At 46.4% G+C, this 22,361-nt stretch overlaps 2 protein-coding genes across 3 annotated transcripts in view; one reads left to right on the plus strand and one right to left on the minus strand.

Annotated features, from left to right (window-relative positions):
• LOC139415258 (centrosomal protein of 128 kDa-like) overlaps window positions 1-8,479 on the minus strand; it is a 46,899-nt gene extending 38,420 nt beyond the window's left edge. The window contains exons 1-11 of one of the 2 annotated variants that reach the window (XM_071163224.1): window positions 8,349-8,479; window positions 7,780-7,924; window positions 7,546-7,632; window positions 7,244-7,370; window positions 6,870-7,003; window positions 6,527-6,618; window positions 6,381-6,453; window positions 6,027-6,146; window positions 5,057-5,143; window positions 4,268-4,342; window positions 4,036-4,159 (exon numbers count right to left, since the gene is read on the minus strand). In XM_071163224.1, the coding sequence (XP_071019325.1) occupies window positions 4,036-4,159; window positions 4,268-4,342; window positions 5,057-5,143; window positions 6,027-6,146; window positions 6,381-6,453; window positions 6,527-6,618; window positions 6,870-7,003; window positions 7,244-7,370; window positions 7,546-7,599 (886 nt within the window). In that variant the 5' untranslated portion in view covers window positions 7,600-7,632; window positions 7,780-7,924; window positions 8,349-8,479. Of the gene's footprint in view, window positions 1-4,035; window positions 4,160-4,267; window positions 4,343-5,056; window positions 5,144-6,026; window positions 6,147-6,380; window positions 6,454-6,526; window positions 6,619-6,869; window positions 7,004-7,243; window positions 7,371-7,545; window positions 7,633-7,779; window positions 7,958-8,348 lie in introns of both variants that reach the window. The other variant, XM_071163223.1, reaches the window with a different exon arrangement.
• Window positions 8,480-9,402: 923 nt separating this feature from the next.
• LOC139415259 (thyrotropin receptor-like) overlaps window positions 9,403-22,361 on the plus strand; it is a 34,622-nt gene continuing 21,663 nt past the window's right edge. The window contains exons 1-2 of the mRNA XM_071163225.1: window positions 9,403-9,752; window positions 22,021-22,092. Coding sequence (XP_071019326.1) covers window positions 9,559-9,752; window positions 22,021-22,092 — 266 coding nt within the window. The 5' untranslated portion in view covers window positions 9,403-9,558. The remainder of the gene's footprint in view (window positions 9,753-22,020; window positions 22,093-22,361) is intronic.

Below are 22,361 nucleotides of genomic sequence, written 5' to 3' on the forward strand. Positions count from 1 at the left end.
ACACGTATTCCTGTGGGCCAGCAGTAGTTATGTTTCAATATATTGAATCACTCCAATATATTGGTATCACTCCTTGGCGGAGGGATACATCCGAAGTGAGGATTTACAGACTCACTCCCGTGTACACCTGTGCACACCTATGTCACAGCTGGGGTACGCTCCTATATATCGACCCCATGACCGCGACACACGTGTAATATCTTGCGTGGAAGTATACTCCCTGGCTGTTTGCAGCATGGAGCATGGCCACGACACACGTGTAATATCTTGCGTGGAAGTATACTCCCTGGCTGTTTGCAGCATGGAGCATGGCCACATGGCCAGCCCCTCCTCTTGAGTGCTCCACTCGCTGCGTGTGGTTGATCTGTATCTTCCGCTTGTGGTTTGTCGTACTTGTGTTTCGTTAGCGTTACACTATGACTCCATGTGCATCCATTAGTATGGTGGCTCTTGCTGCCTCAAACTGTAATTTACCTTACACAACTTGCCCACTGGCTTGTTCTATGTGTGTGTTGTGAACTGTTTTAACATGCTGCTCCCTGCACCGTAGGGTTCTCTGCTAATTACCCTGCAGGTTTTTTGTCTTGTTCTTTCCCCTGCAGGCTTTCCACTACTTTGAGACTTTAACTTTGGAGTTCCTTAAAAGAGTTACTCCATCATATGGTGCTGTTTTTCCTGCTTGGATATTAAACTAGCTAGGTAATGTTGGCGCAAAAACAAAAAACAAATAAATCAAATCCATTACCTGGTTGCTATTTTTTTGTCTGCCTGCTTTTCCCACCAGTGTCTTCCCCGTTTTTTTGCAGAGGTACTGGGTAATGTATTCCTCACCAGGTTCCTATTCCTCCAGGCGGGTCACCACATAAGCTCTCCCAGGGCGTCAGACCCCTGCTCCGTGGCCTTGTTGGCTTGGCTGAGCTTAAGGCTTCCGTTTGTGACAGGTGTGATGGTGGCATCCCCCTGGGGATCCGCATACCTCGTATAGGGAGCTCGTTTTCAGACTGAGCCCAAGCCTGGCCGACCTACTCGTGCATGGCCTCCAATCGCGCCAGGCGCAGGCGTTCTGAGAACACCACACAAATTAGGCATCAAGTAGGGCACTTCACCACCCTCTCCGCGTGGCTCAACCCCAGGCAGTGCCCTACTTGATGCCTAATTTCATCAGAACGGCTAGGTGGGTTCTACTCCACTTATTTTGTGGTCCCAAACAGAGACTGAGGGTTTCGACCGATTCTGGACCTCCACAACCTCAATGGGTACTTGAAGGTACTGAGGTTCCACATGCTGTACCCAGCCAGTGTGTTGAAGGCCGTGTCCAGGGACCAGTGGTTTGTGACACTGGACCTGAGGGATGCGTACTTCCATGTTCCTCAGATTCGCTTTCGAAGGGACGGCTTATGAATTCATGGTTCTTCCCTTCGTCCTCTACTTGGCACCCGGCACTTTCACAAAGTGCATAGACACTGTCCTGGCACCTCTCACGTCCCGAGGATTGTTGATCCTCAATTACCTGGACGATTGGCTGATTTGTGTCACGACCAGGACCCAGGTCCTGTCAGACTGGACATTACTGTAAACGACAAGAGTCGTCGTCATGCCAATGAGGGTAGCCTTCATTGGCATGGAACTGGAGTCCTCATGAGAGCGTGCCTACCCACCAGAAGGGTTCAGCTGATGTTATCTTGCTTCAACCACATTAGGCAGGGGCGTGTGGTATCCGTCCTGACCTGCGAACACCTGTTGGGCTTGCTGACGGCGACCTCGTTGCTGATTCCCCTGGTCCTGCTCCATCTCCAGTCTCTTCAACGGTGGTTCCACTCCCACAAGCTGCACCCGAAGCGCCATCGTAACCACCAGCTGCGGGTGACCACACAGTGCCTCAGGGCATAGTTAAGATGGCGCTGTCGCTTCTTTCTCTCAGGTGGAGTGGAGATGCTGAGGATGTGCCGCTGGGAGCTGGTCAGCACAGACGCCCCCACCAAATCAGCTGGGGGGGGGACCAAGGGCAGGTCGGCCAGCAGCTGTTGGCTACCCCCTTGGAGCGGCAAGCACATCAATACACTAGAGCTCCGAGCTGTACTACTGGCCCTGCGGTCTTTCCTTCCACATCTGAAGGGAAAACATGTCCTGGTGAGAATGGACAACACCACAGTGGTGGCTTACGTCAACCATCAGGGTGGACTGAGGTCCCACCGCCTCCACCTTATGGCACGGGAGCTCCTTTCCTGCGCTCAGGGACGTCTAGCGTCTCTATGCGCAGCACACATACCTGACATCCTGAATGTTGCCCGCCACCTTGGGACTGGAGCCTACATCCCCAAGTGGTGCAGCACCTGTGGGACAAGTTCAGGAGGGTGCAGGTGAACCTGTTTGCCTCCCTGGACAATGCACACTGCCCCCTGTGGTACTCCATGTCGGAGCTCTGGCTCACGATTGGCCAAGGCTGGAGCTTTACACATTCCCCTCTTTTCACCTGATCAAGGCTGTGCTGGACAGGACGGCGGAGCATCATCTGCTGCTGGTGGCCCCATACTGGCCCAGACGACCCTGGTTCAGCCTTCAACTGTCCCTGTGGTCTGGGACACCTTGGCAACTGCCCCTGAGACCCAACCTGCTATCTCAGGCCGAAGGAACTCTGTGGCATCCGAGACCGCACCGTCTCAGTCTGTGGGCTTGGCCGCTGAACTGCACCAATGGTCCATGTTAGGGCTGCAGGAGGGCGTATCCGCAGAAAACCAGTTGCGCTGTCGGTTGTTCTTTGGCTGCTATATCTGCCTGCCATGTGGGGTGGATGGACAGGCTAGTGGGTCGCCATCCCTTGGTCTCCAGGTTTATGAAGGGGGTCCGTCGCCTGCGTCCAGCTAGGACCCACTGAATGGCGAGCTGGGATCTAAATATGGTCTTAGCAGCTTTGGCAAAGCCACCTTTCGAACCGTTGGAGTCAGCCTCCCTGAAACACCTCCATATGAAGGTGGCTTTGTTGGTAGCGACTACTTCCATGAAGAGGGTGGGTGAGCTTCATGCTCTTTTGGTAAGTTCTGAGTGCTACCGGATGGACCCTGGTGGGAGGAGTATATCCTGTCTGCTTATGACCCCCCGGCAGTGGAAGGGACTCTGGGCCTCCCTCCAGCATGCGGTGCCCTGTGCGGGCACTGGCTACCTATGTGGAGCGGACACGGTCAGAGAGAACAACAGACCAGCTCTTTGTCTGCTATGGTGAGAGAGTCCTGGGGGCTGGGTTATCAAAGCAGAGGCTCTCTCATTGGATGGTGGACACGATTACAACAGTATACCATCTGGCTGGCAGGCCAGTGCTGGGATCTGTGGTGGCACAATCAACATGAGGTGTGGCTGCTCCTGGGTTCTACTGAGAGGAGTGCCCCTCGCTGATATCTGTGCTGCGGCCAGCTGGGCTTCCTCTTGCACCTTTGCTAGGTATTATCGGGTAAATGTGGTACCTTCCTCTGCAGTTGGTTCAGCGGTCCTCGGAGTCGCCTCCTTCTGGGGACTGTGCCGGGACCCCCCTTCCACATTGACGGCCCCTGTGTCTAGGTCCCGCGCTGGGACTTCGTCGCTGGCTGGCGAGGTCCCTCTAGCACAGACTAAATCTGGTACTGGTATACCAATATATTGGAAAGATCCAATATAGTGAAACATAACGAAGGTTACTTATGTAACCACAGTTATGTGAGCTATATGGATCACTCCAATCCTCTACGGTGCTAGAGGCGCCTCAAAAATGATTTAGAAAACGTGTGTTGTGACCATGGGGTTTATATATAGGGGCGGACCCCAGCCGTGACGCAGGTGTACACGGGAGTAAATCCTCACCTCAGATGTATTCCTCCACCGCAGAGTGATACCAATATATTGGAGTGATCCATATAGCTCACAACCGTGGTTACATATGTAACCTTCAGTCAGTACCTAAGCCCAGACATTCACTCTCCTCCCCACCCCTCCATCAGCCGACAACCTCCACTGAAAAACCCTTAACTCATAAGAGCTCCAGCCTCCTTCTCCAGCAGTCAGTACCTGCTCCTCTCTCCTCCCTGTCCATGCGAGTAGCTCTGGGCTGGGTAGTAAGCTGGGAGATCTCCCTCTGCAGATCCATACGTTCCTTCTCTGTCCTCAGCAGCTGCACACGCATCTCCTCTACCTGGGAACACACACGGAGGAGTTTACCCACACATAGAATATGAATTTGATTAACACCGTTGCACCCACACACACACACACACACCTTTAAGAAGAGCTACTCGAGTACCTGTTGTAGAAGAGCGCCCCTGCCTCCTTCTGATTGGTCCAGCTGTCTCCTGGCCCTCTCCAGTTCCGCCTCCATCTGGAGGACAGATCACATGATTAGTGCCAAGAGTTTTAGCTGGTCAGGAAAAAAAATCATGGCCCTACACATGACCTGGACAGACATAGGCACATTCATGAGATCCCTTTCATTATACAACCAGGAAGTACTTCAGCTCATATAGAATATCATCTGCATTCTTCAACAAGGCAGAAAGTGGGTTACAGAATACATGGCTAAAATATTATTTGCATGCACACACACATTTGAAATACTTTATTTGAATCCACAAATCACATTACATCATGAAGGATTCAAACATTTCTAAGCTCATTGATGCAAGAACAATTAAGGAAACAAAAAGCACCTTCTCCACACAGCTAGGCTGCTCATAACTTTTTTTGTACCTTTATTTAACTAGGCAAGTCAGTTAAGAACAAATTCTTATTTACAATGACGGCCTAGGAACAGTAGGTTAACGACGAAACAGAGCAGTACCTAGTCGGTTGTTCTGTTCTACTCTTAGGCAGGCCTGCAATCTGAAGGCCACGTATTGTAAGCCTATGTACGTGGCCCAGACTGCCAAATATCAATGCCACCAACTTGCATTGGTATCCCAGGCTGTCCAAGCGTGATACGAGTGGCTGGTATTTAAGGAGCTTTTCAGAAAAGGCCTGCTCCATGTAACAATCAAATGAACAACCCACTTCCAAAATCAGCACCTCCAACACACACACACACACACACACACACCTTGGTCTTCTCGCTCTCTGATCTCAGTAGTTTGTTCTTGACGGCCTCCTCAGTTTCCAGGTCCCGAGCCTCTCGCCTCCTCAGAGCCTTGAGAAGGAAACCATAGAGTAATGAATGATACGTACATGTACACACACCCCCAGCACTATGCATTTAGTGTGTAGTATCACATTCAAACTAAATGAGATAACGTGCCTTTTAGCCTTTAGGCAAGTAGAGAATCGAAAAAGGCAAAGAATAGCCGTTAGGCTAGTTGATAACCGAATAGTCAGGAGGAGAAACATGAGTAATGGTGTTACAGTCAATGGCTAGCTAGCTTCCATCTCCTCTCAAAGAGACAATGTGTTGGGTTTCTAATAGAGCTTAGCATCCCATCCCACACACTCCTGTTTCTGTGGTGTTTTGTAAAGGCTTAGTGATGTATTACAGCCCCTTAAGGCACCATCCACCAACTGACTCATCCTATCCATTCATTCACAACATGGCAGTAGAGTAGAGTAGGCCCACTGGAGTGTAGCCTTATAATACAACTACCCAGGCAGACCTCTCCCTTGCCCCGTCTGTCTTTAGTAAAAAGAGATGATTTTCCTCTTCATTTCCTCTCCTCTTGTTTATTTACCCTTAACTTGGGAACAAATACATTATTTTCCCCTAGCCTGTGGCAGCCGGCTTCTCATTAGAAGAAGAGGCTCTCTGCAGTGGAAAGAGATGCAAATGACTTAGCCACCTCTCTTATCACTGCTTCTCTCCGAGGAGAAGAGGAGAGGATTAGAGCTGATAGATAGCTAAACACTGCCCCCCAGCTGTAACTTTCAGGACTGGTCTTAATTTGAAAACAACAACACCGCTGACATGGAAGAGGCTAATTGCAGGGACGGGAGGACAGCTAGAATGGTTTGGATGAGAGGGGTGGATGGTGCGAGATGAATGTGGGTTATATTAGGCAAGGGTAGAAGTCAAGGTGTCCCACCTCCCGCAGTTCATCAGACATGATACCCCGCTGTTCTGGTCGTCTGTCTGACACGCTCTGTCGCTCTGAACGCATCTCCCTCTCAATCTCCTGCAGACGCTTCTCCACACGAGACGACACCTGGGGGAGAAAGTCACTGTAGGTTACAGCACTAAGCGTTCAAAGATCACCTCTAGAGTGGAGCAGCTAACATTGGAGTAAACGTTTTTACAGTTATGTATTTAATGTGAATTCATGTATTTACAGTGATGCTATTACATGTACATTTTAGTCATTTAGCAGACGCTCTTATCCAGAGCGACTTACAGTAGTGAGTGTTAGTACTGTTATGTTACTGTTATGTTCCTAACTGACCGAGTCCTGTCTCTGTGAAGTCGTCAGGTGCTCGGACAGATTCTCCAAGGCTCGTCTGGTGTCAATGTCAGACCTTAGAAACAGGGAAACAGGAATTAATTAATTAATGAATGAATGGTACATTTTGGACAATACAGGGCCTCTACCTGTTCCTCCTGAGTATTTCTCTGTCCATGTCGTCCCCCAGTCTGAGCTGGTCACTGCGCAGGTCTCTGAATGACTGGTGCAGGACGTGGACCTGAGCAGGAAGAGGAAAAAGAGAACACTTGCACTACTTAAAACGCCCACAAGGGCTGCATAATACTGACATAGCACTGTCATAGGCTGATACTAACAGATTCAGCTGTTCCTGAGAAAACTTTAGGGCACAAAAACAATACAATGCTCCCTCTGCTGGTTCTTGTCTCTAACTGCACTACAACAGTGAGCGTTGAAGTTGCGATACTGAAGATGCAGAGCTTTGACAGATAAGGTGGTCTCAGGACTTACATCCCCATCTGGCAGGCTGGAGTCTCTGAAGCGGACTGTAGCTGATCTCGACCTCCTTCTCGCTCCTCCTTCTCCGGACGACTCAGATCTCCCATAGTCCTTCAAGGGAGACGTGGGGTAGAAGCGCTGGCCCTCTACAAACGTACACAATAAACTGTGGGCTATATAACTATTTTATAACTGTATAACTGCACATCATTATTTTTTAAAAATAAAACAGTTGTAATAAGTATAGTTTCTAAATTAATTCCACCTGCCCCCTGGTGTTTTGACCTTGACTATCTGTCTGTCAGGTATTGTTTTACTTAGTGTTGGCCAACTGAGACACAGCAGCATGGGTCTCACATCTAGACATTATACATAGCATATATCACCTGAGCCATAGCCAGCTTCCAGGTCGCTGGTGTGCAGGGTGGAGGCTGAGGCACTCCGGACCCCTGAGGAACTATGCAGCCTCTGGTTCTGCAGCTGAGCGATAGACTCCTCCAGATTATCCCTCAACTAGAGAGGGGGAGGGAGGAAAAGAAGGGGGAGATGGAGAGACAGAAGTACTAGAGAACTTCTGACAATGCGTTGACTGAGTTTTACAGCACACAACCTTCATGTATAAAACGAGACGTGGGCAATTTAAACTAAACAGTTGCAGACAGTACATTTTTGATGATGTTTTACTTACTGTTGCCATGGCTTCCGCCTGGTCATCTGTGTGCTCTCTGTATTGCCCCAGCATCCGGTCCACTTTGTTCAAATTCCTATTAGTGTCCTGGAATGAGAAAATAACCATTAGTGCTTGCTATAATGGTTTTCGGAATGACAATTCGTATGCTAAATATTCAAAAGGTTTTGATTGGTTTCAACCTGCATGCACAGTTATTGACTGTCATGAGCAGGGAAAAGGAAACTAGCCTACCTGTAAAGTACTCGCCAGGGTGTTAATTTTCTCTGAAATGGCTGGAGCATCAGGACCTGTTCTGTGACTGTCCCGTCGCGATCGAGAGCTGGCATTCCGCCCCCGTGACCTCAGCCCCCTCGTCCGGTCGAAGGTGTCTGACTCGCTGGAGGATTCCATTGTTTTGGTCAGGAGTAGCCTTTAAAATGTTTTTAAAAACTTTACTGCTGAAATTACTAATCGCTGATTAGCAATTTAACTAATCAGATTAGCTAGCTAGCTGGAAAATATAACGTTTGCTAGTTGCATCTCTTCTTTATGACAGCTCTTGTTTTCTATTCAAACTCAGTTAGCTGTACATTTTTGTATAACTAGCTATGAGTTTGGAAGCTAGCTAGCTAACGTGATGACTGTTAGTGAATCAGATAGAAAACTGGCTAGCTAACGTTAATATAACGGGGATAACTATGGCTAGTTTAGCTAGCTAAACCAGACTAGCTAAACCATTTTTTTAAAACAGGTTTTATCTGGAACCGTCGGTAGCTAGCTAACTCAACTAAACACACTCCCAACATATTAGCCACACTTACCAGCATGAATTAGCAACATAGAAACCATTAACAAGTCACTTTAGCAAGTGACAACTGAAGAGGGACAAGCCAGTTTCTCTCTGCTATGGCAACTTGAACTGGCCGCCAAGAACAGGAAGACAACAAGAGTTGAACAGCTTCAAATTACGTCGGGAGTTGTAGTTTTAAAAGTTACATCAGTGACGGAATTATGTGTGAATCACATTCTTGAGAACTACATTGTCCGAAACTTGCTCTGGGGAGATGCATATTGCGCCACTGCGACCGCCTTTCAGATTACAGCGCAACCCGTCTAGTTAGTAGGATGCTACTGATATAAATAAGAAGATAAGAAAGATAAGAAGATAAGACTTTGTTTTTCTTTTAAATGTTATGTAGGCTAGCATATGCCTGTTATCTGTAGCCTGTTATCTATAGCCTCGACTAATTCGTGCCCCCGCACATTGACTCTGTACCGGTACACCCTGCATATAGCCCTGCTATTGTAATTTTACTGCGGCTCTTAAATTATTTGTTACTTTTATTTCTCATTCTTATTTTTTTTTAGCTATTTTTTATTTATTTTAATTTTTTAAACTGCATTGTTGGTTAGGGCTTGTAAGTAAGCATTTCACTGTAAGGTCTACTACACCTGTTGTATTCGGCGCATGTGACAAATAACATTTGATTTGATTAGAAAATTATAATGATTATAATTTATTGACAATTAATAATTTATAATAGGTTAGTAGCTCAATTAATGAGTAGACTAATAATACACTGAACATTAAAACACATCATGATTTTAATGTGGTGTTTTTTAGGTTATTTAGATGCTTGAGCTTTATGAAATGAAATTGCATTTCTAGGAAGGATAGCCTAAATACTTTATAAAATAGAAAATCCAATATATTAAATTCCCCTACTTAACACAAGAGTGTCTCAGAAGTCCTCTGTAGACCCACTCCATAAAAAGCAAGACTAAATCCACACCTCAGAGAGAGTATCCCCAAGCGTCTCCTCTCACCGCTCTCTCACACGACACCGAGAGTCAGTGGCCAATAAGAAAACTGACAGTATAATTGCACTGGGACGAGTCGAGTTCATGTGCTGAAATTTCTGACAAACAAAGTAACGTGCTTCAACTTCAGTTTGCCGTGGGCTTCAGGTGAGAAGGTTTTCGTCAGTGTCTGAAGTGCTTTCAAATTACTTTTGATATTTTTTCAAAGAGATGACTGAAAACGACCGACACCGCTTGCAGGTGATAACATGTGCGCTGTTTACCCTCGTCACGTTACCTATCAAAACCTTGGGGGACACCGACTCCTGCCCCACTGTTTGCGAATGCTCAGAGTGGAAGACTTACACTATCTCTTGCTTTGACATTGATGTCATTCCCACATTTCCTACAAGCACAGAGACAATGTAAGTATCTGTTTGCATAGGCTTATTAGAATTGATGTCTCAGTGATATTGAGGTGTGTGTGTGAGAGAAAAAGTTAGTTTTATCTTCAATCCTGTATATTCTATGATTTTGAGATATATTCAGAAATTAAACTTCAGAAAAAAATACCCAATATGGTCAAAAGTATGTGGACACCCCTTCAAATTAGTGGATTTGGCTATTTCAGCCACACCCGTTGCTGACAGGTGTATAAAATTGCCCACACAGCCATGCAATCTCCATAGACATACATTGGCAGTAAAATGTCCTTACTGAAGAGCTCAGTGACTTTCAATGTGACACCTTCATAGGATGCCACCTTTTGAACAAGTCAGTTCGTCAAATGTCTTCCCTGCTAGAGCTGCCCTGGTCAACTGTAAGTGCTGTTATTGTGAAGTGGAAACTTCTAGGAGCAACAACTGTTCTGAAGCGTGGAGTGGTAAGCCACTAGCTCACAGAACGGGACCGAGTGTGTACAAATCGTCTGTCCTCGGTCACAACACTCACTACCTCGTTCCAAACTGCATCTGGAAGCAACGTCAGCACAATAACTGTTTGTCGGTAGCTTCAGTAGTTCCATGGCCGAGCAGCCTAACATCACCATATGCAATGCCAAGCGTTGGCTGGAGTGGTGTAAAGCCATTGGACTCTGGAGCAGTGGAAACACATTATCTGGAGTGATGAATCACGCTTCACCATCTGGCAGTACAACGGACAAATCTGGGTTTGGCGGATGCAAGGAGAACACTATTATAGTGCCAACTGTAAAGTTTGGTGGAGGAGGAACAATGGTCTGGGGCTGTTTTTCATGGTTCGAGCTAGGCCCCTTATTTCCAGTGAATGGAAATCTTAATGCTACAGCATTCTATGTAATTTTAGACAATTCTGTGTTTCCAACTTTGTGGCAACAGTTTGGGCAAGGCCCTTTCCTGTTTCAGCATGACAATTTTTTAAATGTTTTATTTAACATTTTTCTATTTAACTAGGCAAGTCAGTTAAGAACAAATTCATATTTACAATGACGGCCTAGGAACAGTGGGTTAACTGCCTTGTTAAGGGGCAGAACGACATATTTTTACCTTGTCAGCTCGGGGATTCGATCTAGCAATTTTTCAGTTACTGGCCCAACGCTCTAACCACTAGGCTACCTGCACAATGCCATCGTGCACAAAGCGAGTTCCGTACAGAAATGGTTAATTGAGATTGGTGTGGAAGAACTTGACTGGCCTGCACAGAGCCCTGACCTCAACCTCATCGAACACCTTTGGGATGAATTGGAACGCCGACGCCGACGCTGACTGATCCCAGATGAGTGGAGGCTGTTATAGCAGCAAAGGGGGACCAACTCCATATTAATGCCCATGATTTTGGAATGAGATGTTCGGCGAGCAGGTGTTCACATACGTATGTACATGTAGTGTAAATTGGCACAGAGATGATCAAACACTAGATCGTCTAAATGACTTGATAGGCTACTATTTTCAAGAGAATGATTTTAGTCAGTAAACATTTAACAGTTTTATAAAACAGAATCCTTGGCACACTCAGTGATGCAAGGCAAACATTTCTCTTTAATGAGTTTATACCATAACGAATCTTGTCTAAGAGAACAGAGCTTATCAGACAGCCTGTCCATGGAGCTCTGAGAGTGTTTGGGTCATGTCTGCAGTGTGTCTGTCCTCACTAAAGGGAAATACGCCTACATGTGCTTATGAGAACAGGAAAGGTAAAAACATGTTATTGAAATGGAGACGTATTGAAAGACATTATGCAGTTTGTTATTGGTATAACTATATATTCAAACACAATTCTACAAATGTGCAAGGACAAAATCATAATTGATTAAACAAGTGAACAAATCAGTTTCTCTGAATCAGCGTTATAAAAAGTTAGCCGTTTTTTTCCTAAACATTTCAATAACATTTTAGTGCTAGGGTTTGTCATTGTGTATTGGCTGCAGAGAGAAGGGAGGATATTGGCTTTGATATTAATATCTCTATTAAAGTGTAGGCCTATTCTGCCACTGAATCCTTAACATATTATTCCTTTATCGGCACATGTCAGAGCAAACATCTCCTAAACGCTGCGACACTGAAAGACTATCCAGGCTCTGTAGGCTTTGCTAGGGACTCTGGGTAAAGAGTCAGGATTTGGTGATTTTATTTTTTTTGCTTTGTCCTGCAGCTTAAATGGGACCCTATTCCCTAAAGTACACTACTTTTGACCATAGGGCTCTGGCCAACCGTAGTGCACTATATAGGGAAAAGGGTGACATTTGGGACGCAGATCTGGTCCTGTCTTGTGTGAGAACAGCAGGGCAGACGAAAAGGCCATGTCCACTTCACAGGATAATGATCGTCATGATAACTTTATTTGCAAAGCACCGTTGTCTGGAGACGCACTCATGAGTATCAGATGTCATAAAGCGGAGGGAGAGATCTTTGGTGGGCTTTTGTGCAAAAGCGACCATTTAATTCCTTACTCTCTCTTATCCTTCTGGTGACTGGGGCATCTGGTGTGTCAGCCCCCAGGCATAGGGAGGCATCAGGGATGGGCAGAGCAAGGGTTTGTGGGGCATGGTGGGTCTACAGCCCTCCTCTGGCTGTGCAGGTTTAGGTTAAACAATACGTGTGATAATCTACATTCTGCTCCAGTTTGTTTTACCAGTATGCTCAGAAAACATTCCTCTGTTACCCATTCTTCAACCGTCCCCCTCCTCACCCAGCCACCATCTCATGGTCTACCAAGGACACCCATCACATGAAATTATGCTCTAATCAGTGCCCCAATTCAGCCGCTCAGACGCCCCCGCGATGCCACTGCATTCTTCACCCTCACATAGTTTGCCCAATGCCCCCCAGGAAACAAAAGACAAAAAAAATATCTCCCAAAATAGTCCAAAAAAGCCCAGCCCAAAATAGCCATCTGGCAACTAGGCGTGAAGATGTTGTACTGTACACACTGACAGGGGCACATTGTTGGAGCTGAACCCATTCTGTTAGTGCTGCTGGGACTAGGTCTCTTTTGTGTGAACACCGTTTCAATTTAAGGGGCTTTATTGGCATGGGAAGCATATGTACATTGCCAAAGCAAGTGAAATAGATAATGAACAGTAAACATAACACAACATAATATTCCAAAAGAATAGAGACATTTCAAATGTCATATTATGTCTATATACAGTGTTGTAACTGTGTAAATAGTTAAAGTCTAGAAGTCTCTCTGTAGGACTGCTGGATACCTACAAGAGGTTGACATATCAGCACATTGTCAATTGTTTCTTGTTGTGCATGCTAATAAAAAGTGTGTACCTTATCTTTGTGAGTGCACGTGTGTGTGTGTGTGTGTCACAGGGGTAAGACAGAGAGTACTCTATTCAGGGTGTGTGTGTGTGTGTGGGGGGGGGTATTTTTGCAGGTCTTGTCCATGCGTTGAAGAGTTAGATAAGAGGTACGGTGGAAAAGAAAGCAGGGACACTCTTTAAAAGTCTGTGTAGCGTGACTGCTAGCTCTCCCACACCAGACGCTGGGCCTGCTCGATGCACTCGAATACAATATTTACTTTTCACAGCACATTTCTCAAACACCCAGAGAGAGCGAGTGCCATTTGAGAATAATTATGGAGAACATTTTTTTTTCAAGAGAGGGGGAAAAACCCACAATAACTCTCTTCAGTCCCTAACACTGGAATTCTTGGATTCATTCTAGAATGACAATTTATTTAGATCCAGGTATCCGTTGTCTATAAATCCCACATAGATTGTAATTAGGGGTGAGATTGACTAATTTAGCTCTTAAGAATCGATTCCCAAATGATTTTTAAAGTAGTCACTGTGGGTCTAAAGGGTTGGGGGGAAAAAATTGAAGTATAGAAGTGTGATTAATTATCGGAAATGACCATTACTAATAATTCTAAACCCTGAACTGTTAGAATGAATTAATGACTTCAAAACTGAACTATTTTAATTTGATAATCTGTTATTTAAGGTTTAAGAACAAACATTATAGTCACAAAAGCAATATTCATAGTTTTCATTAATTTCTGCTCAAAATGCAGTTACAGTAACAGAACAACGAACAGAAGAGGAAACACTGAGCCCAGGCACTGCATAACCTAACACTTGATAGAACACTTGAAGACAGTGGTAGTGGTAGAGTACAGATTGAAGGTTTAGCCTAGGCCCTACACCAATGGCGGTCAGTGCCGTTTTAAGATGAGGGAGGGCAATTCATTTTGTTCTTCTTCTCACGAGCATGGATTTATTTATCTTATAGCATATTGGATGACTGTCATTCATATTCCATTCATCAAGTTCAATGTAACATCGATAGGTTTAGGCTACTATATGATACTGAAATGATCCCATTTTTCAACAGAATCGGCGGAATGAATACAACCCTGATCACGCGGAAACACAGTTAACTTTCATAGCAGCCACATTGTATTCCTTCTCGCATCTATGCGCTCTCCCCTTCTCACCTTCTCCCTTCGTGGAGTTCAATGCACAACACATTACCTGTATGTGACCAGGCGAAAAAACCTTTCCAAGCGAAGCCATATCATAACCACTACACACAGCCTACATCGTTGTCCCATATTAGCGAAAGTAACATCATAGTCAACATAGCTAATAGAACTAACAAGTTAGTAAACCCGCTAAAATCATGCAGTAACATTAGTGTATAGTTAGTACAGAGTTTAGCAGTTACACCGGCAAACCCCGGTGGCAATAAATTAGTAAAACCAAAAGCTTACTGTAACGGTTTTCTAGGTGTGAAGGAGAGTCGGACCAAAATGCAGCGTGTAGATTGCGATCCATGTTTTAATGAACAAACGTAAAACACGAATCAATACAAACACTCCAAAATAAAGAACGTGATGAACGTAACGAAAACCTAAACAGCCTATCTGGTGAAAACACAGACAGGAACAATCACCCACAAACACACAGTGAAACCCAGGCTACCTAAATATGGTTCCCAATCAGAGACAATGACGAACACCTGCCTCTGATTGAGAACCATATCAGGCCGAACATAGAACTGGACAAACTAGACATGTAACATAGAATGCCCACTCAGATCACACCCTGACCAACCAAAACATAGAAATATACAAAGTAAACTATGGTCAGGGTGTGACAGTACCCCCCCCCCCCCCCCCCCCCCCCAAGGTGCGGACTCCGGCCGCAAAACCTGAACCTATAGGGGAGGGTCTGGGTGGGCATCTGTCCGCGGTGGCGGCGCTGGACGTGGACCCCACTCCATAATAGTTTTAGTCCACCTCCTTAGCGTCCCTAGATAGGTTACCCTCCTAAATGACAGCTCGGGACAGAGGGGCAGCTCGGGACAGAGGTAGCTCGGGACAGATGGGTAGCTTAGCACTGAGAGGAAGCTCAGCACTGAGAGGAAGCTCAGCACTGAGAGGAAGCCCAGGCAGGTAGTTGGATCTATCAGATCCTGGCTCAGATCTGGAAGAGTCTGGTCGACTGGCAGATCTGGAAGAGTCTGGTCGACTGGCAGATCTGGAAGAGTCTGGTCGACTGGCAGATCTGGAAGAGTCTGGTCGACTGGCAGATCTGGAAGAGTCTGGTCGACTGGCAGATCTGGAAGAGTCTGGTCGACTGGCAGATCTGGAAGAGTCTGGTCGACTGGCAGATCTGGAAGAGTCTGGTCGACTGGCAGATCTGGAAGAGTCTGGTTGACTGGCAGCTCTGGCTGCTCCATGCTGACTGGCTGCCCCATGCTGACTGGCAGCTCTGGCTGCTCCATGCTGACTGGCTGCTCCATGCTGACTGACAGCTCTGGCTGCTCCATGCTGACTGGCAGCTCTGGATGCTCCATGCTGACTGGCAGCTCTGGCTGCTCCATGCTGACTGGCTGCTCCATGCTGACTGGCTGCTCCATGCTGACTGGCGGCTCTGGCTGCTCCATGCTGACTGGCTGCTCCATGCTGACTGACAGCTCTGGCTGCTCCATGCTGACTGGCAGCTCTGGCTGCTCCATGCTGACTGGCTGCTCCATGCTGACTGGCTGCTCTGGCTGCTCCATGCTGACTGGCGGCCCTGGCTGCTCCATGCTGACTGGCGGCCCTGGCTGCTCCATGCTGACTGGCGGCCCTGGCTGCTCCATGCTGACTGGCGGCTCTGGCTGCTCCATGCTAACTGGCAGCTCTGGCTGCTCCATGCTAACTGGCAGCTCTGGCGGCTCCTTGCAGACTGGCAGCTCTGGCGGCTCCTTGCAGACTGGCAGCTCTGGCGGCTCCTTGCAGACTGGCAGCTCTGGCGGCTCCTTGCAGACTGGCAGCTCTGGCGGCTCCTTGCAGACTGGCAGCTCTGGCAGCTCCTTGCAGACTGGCAGCTCCTTGCAGACTGGCAGCTCTATGCAGACTGGCAGCTCCTTGCAGACTGGCAGCTCCTTGCAGACTGGCAGCTCCTTGCAGACTGGCAGCTCCTTGCAGACTGGCAGTTCCGAACAGGCGGGAGACTCCGGCAACGCTGTAGAGGCGGAAAGCTCTGACAGCGCTAAACAGGCGGGAGACTCCGACAGCGCTGAAGAGGAGGGAGGCTCTGGCAGCGCTGGACAGGCGAGGCGCACTGTAGGCCTGATGCGTGGTGCTGGCACTGGTGGTACTGGGCCGAGGACACGCACAGGAAGCCTGGTGCGGGGAGCTGCTACCGGAGGGCTGGGGTGTGGAGGTGGTACTGGAAAAACCGGACCGTGCAGGCGCACTGGAGCTCTTGAGCACCGAGCCTGCCCAACCTTACCTGGTTGAATGCTCACGGTAGCCCTGCCAGTGCGGCGAGGTGGAAACACCGGAGACACCGAGCGCAAGGCTGGTGCCATGTAAGCCGGCCCAAGGAGACGCACTGGGGACCAGCTGCGTAGAGCCGGCTTCATGGCATTAGGCTCAACGCTCAATCTAGCCCGGCCGACACACGGAGCTGGAATATACCGCACCGGGCTATGCACCCGCACTGGAGACACCGTGCGCACCACAGCATAACACGGTGCCTGCCCGGTCTCTCTAGCCCCCCGGTAAGCACAGGGAGTTTGCGCAGGTCTCCTACCTGGCGTAGCCATACTCCCTGTTAGCCCCCCCCAAGAAATTTTTGGGGCTGCCTCTCGGGCTTCCATCCGCGTCGTTGTGCTGCCTTCTCATACCAGCGCCTCTCTACTTTCACCGCCTCCATTCTACGATAACCTTCCTCGCACTGCTCCAGCGAATCCCAGGCGGGCTCCGGCACTCTCCCTGGGTCGGCCGCCCACCTGTCGATCTCCTCCCAAGTAGTATAGTCCATACTCCTACTGTCCATAACGTCCTCCCATGTCCATTCCTCTTTACGCTGCTGTTGCTGCCTGTTGACACGCTGCTTGGTCCGTTGGTGGTGGGTGATTCTGTAACGGTTTTCTAGGTGTGAAGGAGAGTCGGACCAAAATGCAGCGTGTAGATTGCGATCCATGTTTTAATGAACAAACGTAAAACACGAATCAATACAAACACTCCAAAATAAAGAACGTGATGAACGTAACGAAAACCTAAACAGCCTATCTGGTGAAAACACATAGACAGGAACAATCACCCACAAACACACAGTGAAACCCAGGCTACCTAAATATGGTTCCCAATCAGAGACAATGACGAACACCTGCCTCTGATTGAGAACCATATCAGGCCGAACATAGAACTGGACAAACTAGACATGTAACATAGAATGCCCACTCAGATCACACCCTGACCAACCAAAACATAGAAATATACAAAGTAAACTATGGTCAGGGTGTAACACTTACCTTGACTTGGAAGAGTTCTAGTGTTGTGTTGGATATTCATAGCCAGCTAGCTAACATAGCATCCCTCTGTTTGAGCAAGGTGTTTGAGTAGGCTAAACTTGCTAGCTGCATTTGCTAGCTAATTCAATTCAACTCTTTTGCTTCTCCTTAATCTTTGAAGAAATTGTCTTTCTCTCTCTTTGAGACACATACTCAACACATTTTGAGCACTACAGTGCTAGCTAGCTGCGGCTTATGCTTTCAGTACTAGATTTATTCTCTGATCCTTTGATTGGGTGGACAACATCTCAGTTCATGCTGCAAGAGCTCTGATAGGTTGGAGGACATCCTACGGAAGTTGTCATAATTACTGCGTTAGTCTATGGAAGGGGATGTGAATCATGATGAGCCTCCTAGGTTTTGTTTTGAAGTCAATGTACCCAGTGGAGGACAGAAGCTAGCTGTCCTCCGGCTACAGCATTGTGCTACCCTACAGAGTGCTGTTGAGGCTACTGTAGACCTTCATTGCAATAACTGTGTTTTAATCAATTATTTGGAGACGTGAATATATTTAGTGTAGTTTTATCTAAAAATTATAACTTACATGTTTTACAATGTCTATTTTTATGAAATTTACTGAGGAGGATGTTCCTGCCATTCCTCCTTTAAGGAGCCTCCTCTGGCCTACACTTGGCACGATTAGGGACACTTTTAGGATTTTAAGATTGAGTACAGTTTAAAGCTGTACACTGTTATGCTGTCACTTGCTAAATCATTAAGGCCAATCATTAAGGCCATAAATAAGCCCATAATTGCTCCATCATTTTACTTGAGAGAGATCTAGGTAGTAACACCAGCCATGTTGTTCTGACACCATTCTAAATAACGAGGGTTTTTTCTCTTGAATGACAACTTGAGGGAGTCATTTTCCCATAAAGCCTGTAGGATGCTGATTGTCTGCCCTCTGTGGCCCCAGTGTAACACTGGACTGGTTTTATTATGGCGTGTGTGTAGTAGTAATAGGTATGCAGTGAAATGGCTCAACACATTGTGATGGTGATGGGAGTCTGCTCTGTGTATCTCTGTTTGTTTGACTTTGTCAAAGAGCTGCTGTGCTCTACGCTACCACTGACCAACCCCCTGACTAACCGCCAGCTCTCAGCACTGAATTAGTCCATTGTTTCTCCAAATTGTTCTGGCGTGCCAACCCCCTCCCACCCCCCGCCCCCTTGTCCCACCGTCCTCGTCTCGATACAATCTTTCCAAATTAGTAAAGATTGGTGTTAAAATAGTTGTGAAATGGGAGGAGAGAAGGGTAAAGAAAGTTAGATCAGTGTCACACATGCTTAGCAGAGAAGTGCAGGTGTTCCGAGCAGACGCTTAGTCACATTGAAGTAGGTCTATGGAGTATACGGCTCCATTACCATCTGAGTCAGAAGTCTAAAGAGGATCTCCAATTTCGTTGGCTGAAATTATTTTTGGGAAATGGTCTACTGAGCGAACTATTTATCCTAGTGAAGAGCATTTCAATAGTGTTTCTTCTCCAGGCTTGACATTCTACTGATGGTTGACTTTTTTTAAGGTCCTTTCTGATTGAGCCGACATATGCAGCGTTTCCTATGAAGGCAGTCATGGGAACATTGCCTTCAAATTTCTATCGCACTATGGCGCGCATCTTCTGCGCTACAGATTAAAACAAAACCTAGGTCCAATAGCTAGCTCAGCTACCGCTGCTGCGATGAACTACTGCAACAACAAACAAACAAATATTTATGTAATGATATTGAAACCAATATCACCAATGGTCATTTCTAGTGATAAATCACTAATAAACCACTTTTTAGTAATGAACCACTATAACCCAGTGTGGTTTCCCCCAGCCACCCGGTCGTAGGTGTAAGCAGGGCCAGACATTGTTTGGTTTGGCTGAGAGCTGAGGGGTTAGGTCCAGGTCCACTCCTACATACTCAGACCCAACGTTTTTGTTTTCCCCTCATGTTCCTATGACGGGGTTTACACCATACACTTCAAAGAACCCTTTAATCCAGCCCTGCATTGCATGGAGAGAGAACCTAGTAACCAGAAACATACAGTCTACCCGGGTTAGCCGAGGCCGACTTCGCTGTAAGTTAAGGATCTTGTTTGATTCTAAAACAAATTTGTAATACCGACAATTCTGAAATCAAAGCGATCGACAGGCTTTGGAGTGTTCCTGAGCTTGTACCCGTTCTTTGTCTCCAATCCATGTCTCTCTCTCTCTTTTCACTGTTGGGTCTACTTTTCAACTCCAAGATGAATCCATGTCTTCAGCACTCTTGCGTTATGCGTTAACTCTGCTGCACGCCCAGTTTACAGGATACAAAGTGTATGATGAGTGTTTTCAGGGCATGCCTATAGATCCTGCAGACTGACTGAACAAGCAGAAGGACAGGGTTGGGGTTAATTCCACAAATTCAATTCCCTCACCCTGTAAATTCCATTTATTTCAATTCAAATTCCAGGTCAGTCTTTGAATTCAGGTAAATTCCAATGATTCAATTTCCCACTTCAATATTATCCCCCAACAATTCCACAAATTCCAATTTGAATTCAATTCCCTCAGGCTTTCAGGATGATCATTCAGACATTCTAGCTATACTTGAAACATAGAAATACAATTTTAAAATGGTTTAAAAACAAATCCTGCAGTACAATTTTGGCACTAAGTGTATACCAGATGGGGATACATTGTTAGGATGGGAAATTATAAAACACACCATAATATAGACGCGCACACACACACACTTAAACACATACCGTATACACACCCTCACCTTGTTTGTTCTCATGTTATAGCCAACTCTTGACTTTTGTATGTCAAGAGTTTAACTGGTGACATGTTTGTAGTGTTTCAGTAATGAATAAAATGGTTAAATAGTTGTACATCTTTGCTTGATTTCTTTTGTCATTTTTATAAAAAAAATTAAAAATGTTACCCTTTTTTCTCCCCAATTTCGTGGTATCCAATTATTTAGTAGCTACTATCTTGTCTCATCGCTAAAACTCCCGTACGGGCTCGGGAGACACGGAGGTTGAAAGTCATGCATCCTCCGATACACAACTCAACCAAGGCGCACTGCTTCTTAACACAGCGCCATCCAACCCGGAAGCCAGCCACACCTGGCAACCTTGGTTAGCGCGCACTGCGCCCGGCCCGCCACAGGAGTCGCTGGTGCGCGATGAGACAAGGATTTCTCTACCGGCCAAACCCTGCCTAACCCGGACAACGCTAGGCTAATTGTGCGTCGCCCCACGGACCTCCCGGTCGCGGCCGGTTACGACAGAGCCTGGGCGCGAACCCAGAGTCTCTGGTGGCACAGCTGGCGCTGCAGTACCGTACAACCACTGCGCCACCCGGGAGGCCCTCTTTTGTCATTTTTACTCATTCTGTTTTGCTGCACTTTGCTCATTCTGTTTTGCTGCACACTTCCATTATTTGTCTACCCATATAATGTGGATCACTCTCAGGTTATTAGATGTATACAGTTCAGTAACAACAGAACACCGTGGTTGTAATAACACTTTAAACAGGTAGTTTGTAAATGTGTAGAAGGTGTTTGTTTTGGGTCCACACTGGTAAGAATAACCCAACACAATGTTGAAACACAGAACGCTTCCCTCCACTAGATCACATAACTAGACGTAAGCTGGACGTGATCTGAACGCTGCCAACAATGTCGTAGAAGAAAGTGAAAGCTGCAACAGGGACTCTAACCAGGGCTCATCTGTGGCAAAGTGATCTCTAACGGCCATTGCTCAGAAAGCCTAGTATTCCTCTGGACAGAGGCAGTAGTCCTACAATGCTGGCATATGTCTTGTTACAATAGCCTACTGTAAGTATATAACATGATTGACACGAACGTAATAAACATCATGAAAGGGCCTAGGGAGTGCCATAAGTGTAAGCCAACAGAATTCATTATTTTACATGAACCTGTTTAACTGCATTTCTTTTGCAGGTCTTTTGTTTACCCATATTTATTGATGAACTAATTTCCCATCATGAAAATGTATCCCTGTTCCCCAATCAAAAACCTCCAATACCACACAAAGACAAACTACTTTTTACTCCAATCTGACAACCCTCATAAAATACAACATGCACCAGTATCCCAAAGTATTAAGTGACAACAAGGCAGTGTAGAACACCATTGCCCAAAATGCATTGCTCCAATAACTTTGAAAAGTTTGCTCTGAAGTTTGCCCACGCAAAATGTATTTTCCTATGAATACGGTTGCACAAATATTTGTGTATTTTCCTATGAGTTCAGTCGCACCAAAACAGGTGTATTTTGACACGAATTAAGCAACACAAAAATGAACAAAATCTACCGAAATACTTTTTGCACGATTTGGGTGTTTGATTGTGTTGGATCTGTCAATTTTACATGGATCTGTAAACTTTACATTTATCAGTACTCCTCTATGTCTCTTCCAGATGGCTTCTGGAGACGCGTCTGACATCAGTGCCAGGAGATGTTTTCTCCAACCTGGTCAACATCTCAAGGATGTGAGTGAATCACCATCGGCACAAACAGTCTCTTTTCATCGTTCCGCCCTTCCTTGTCCCTCTCTTTCTATCTCTCTGATCATCATCACAAATTCTCACCTCATTAAGCCACAAAGCTATTTAAATTCTTAATATCCCGACTCCACATCATCCACCTGTCTATTATCCTCCCTCTGATCCCAAAAATTGGGATCAGAGATCCAAGCCTTTTTTCAAGCCTCCTCTCGCTCTCCGTCCCCCCCCCCCCCCCCCAAAAAAAAAATCTCTCT

The sequence above is a fragment of the Oncorhynchus clarkii genome, chromosome 8 (assembly GCF_045791955.1).
Source record: "Oncorhynchus clarkii lewisi isolate Uvic-CL-2024 chromosome 8, UVic_Ocla_1.0, whole genome shotgun sequence".
Classification (NCBI taxonomy): domain Eukaryota; kingdom Metazoa; phylum Chordata; class Actinopteri; order Salmoniformes; family Salmonidae; genus Oncorhynchus; species Oncorhynchus clarkii.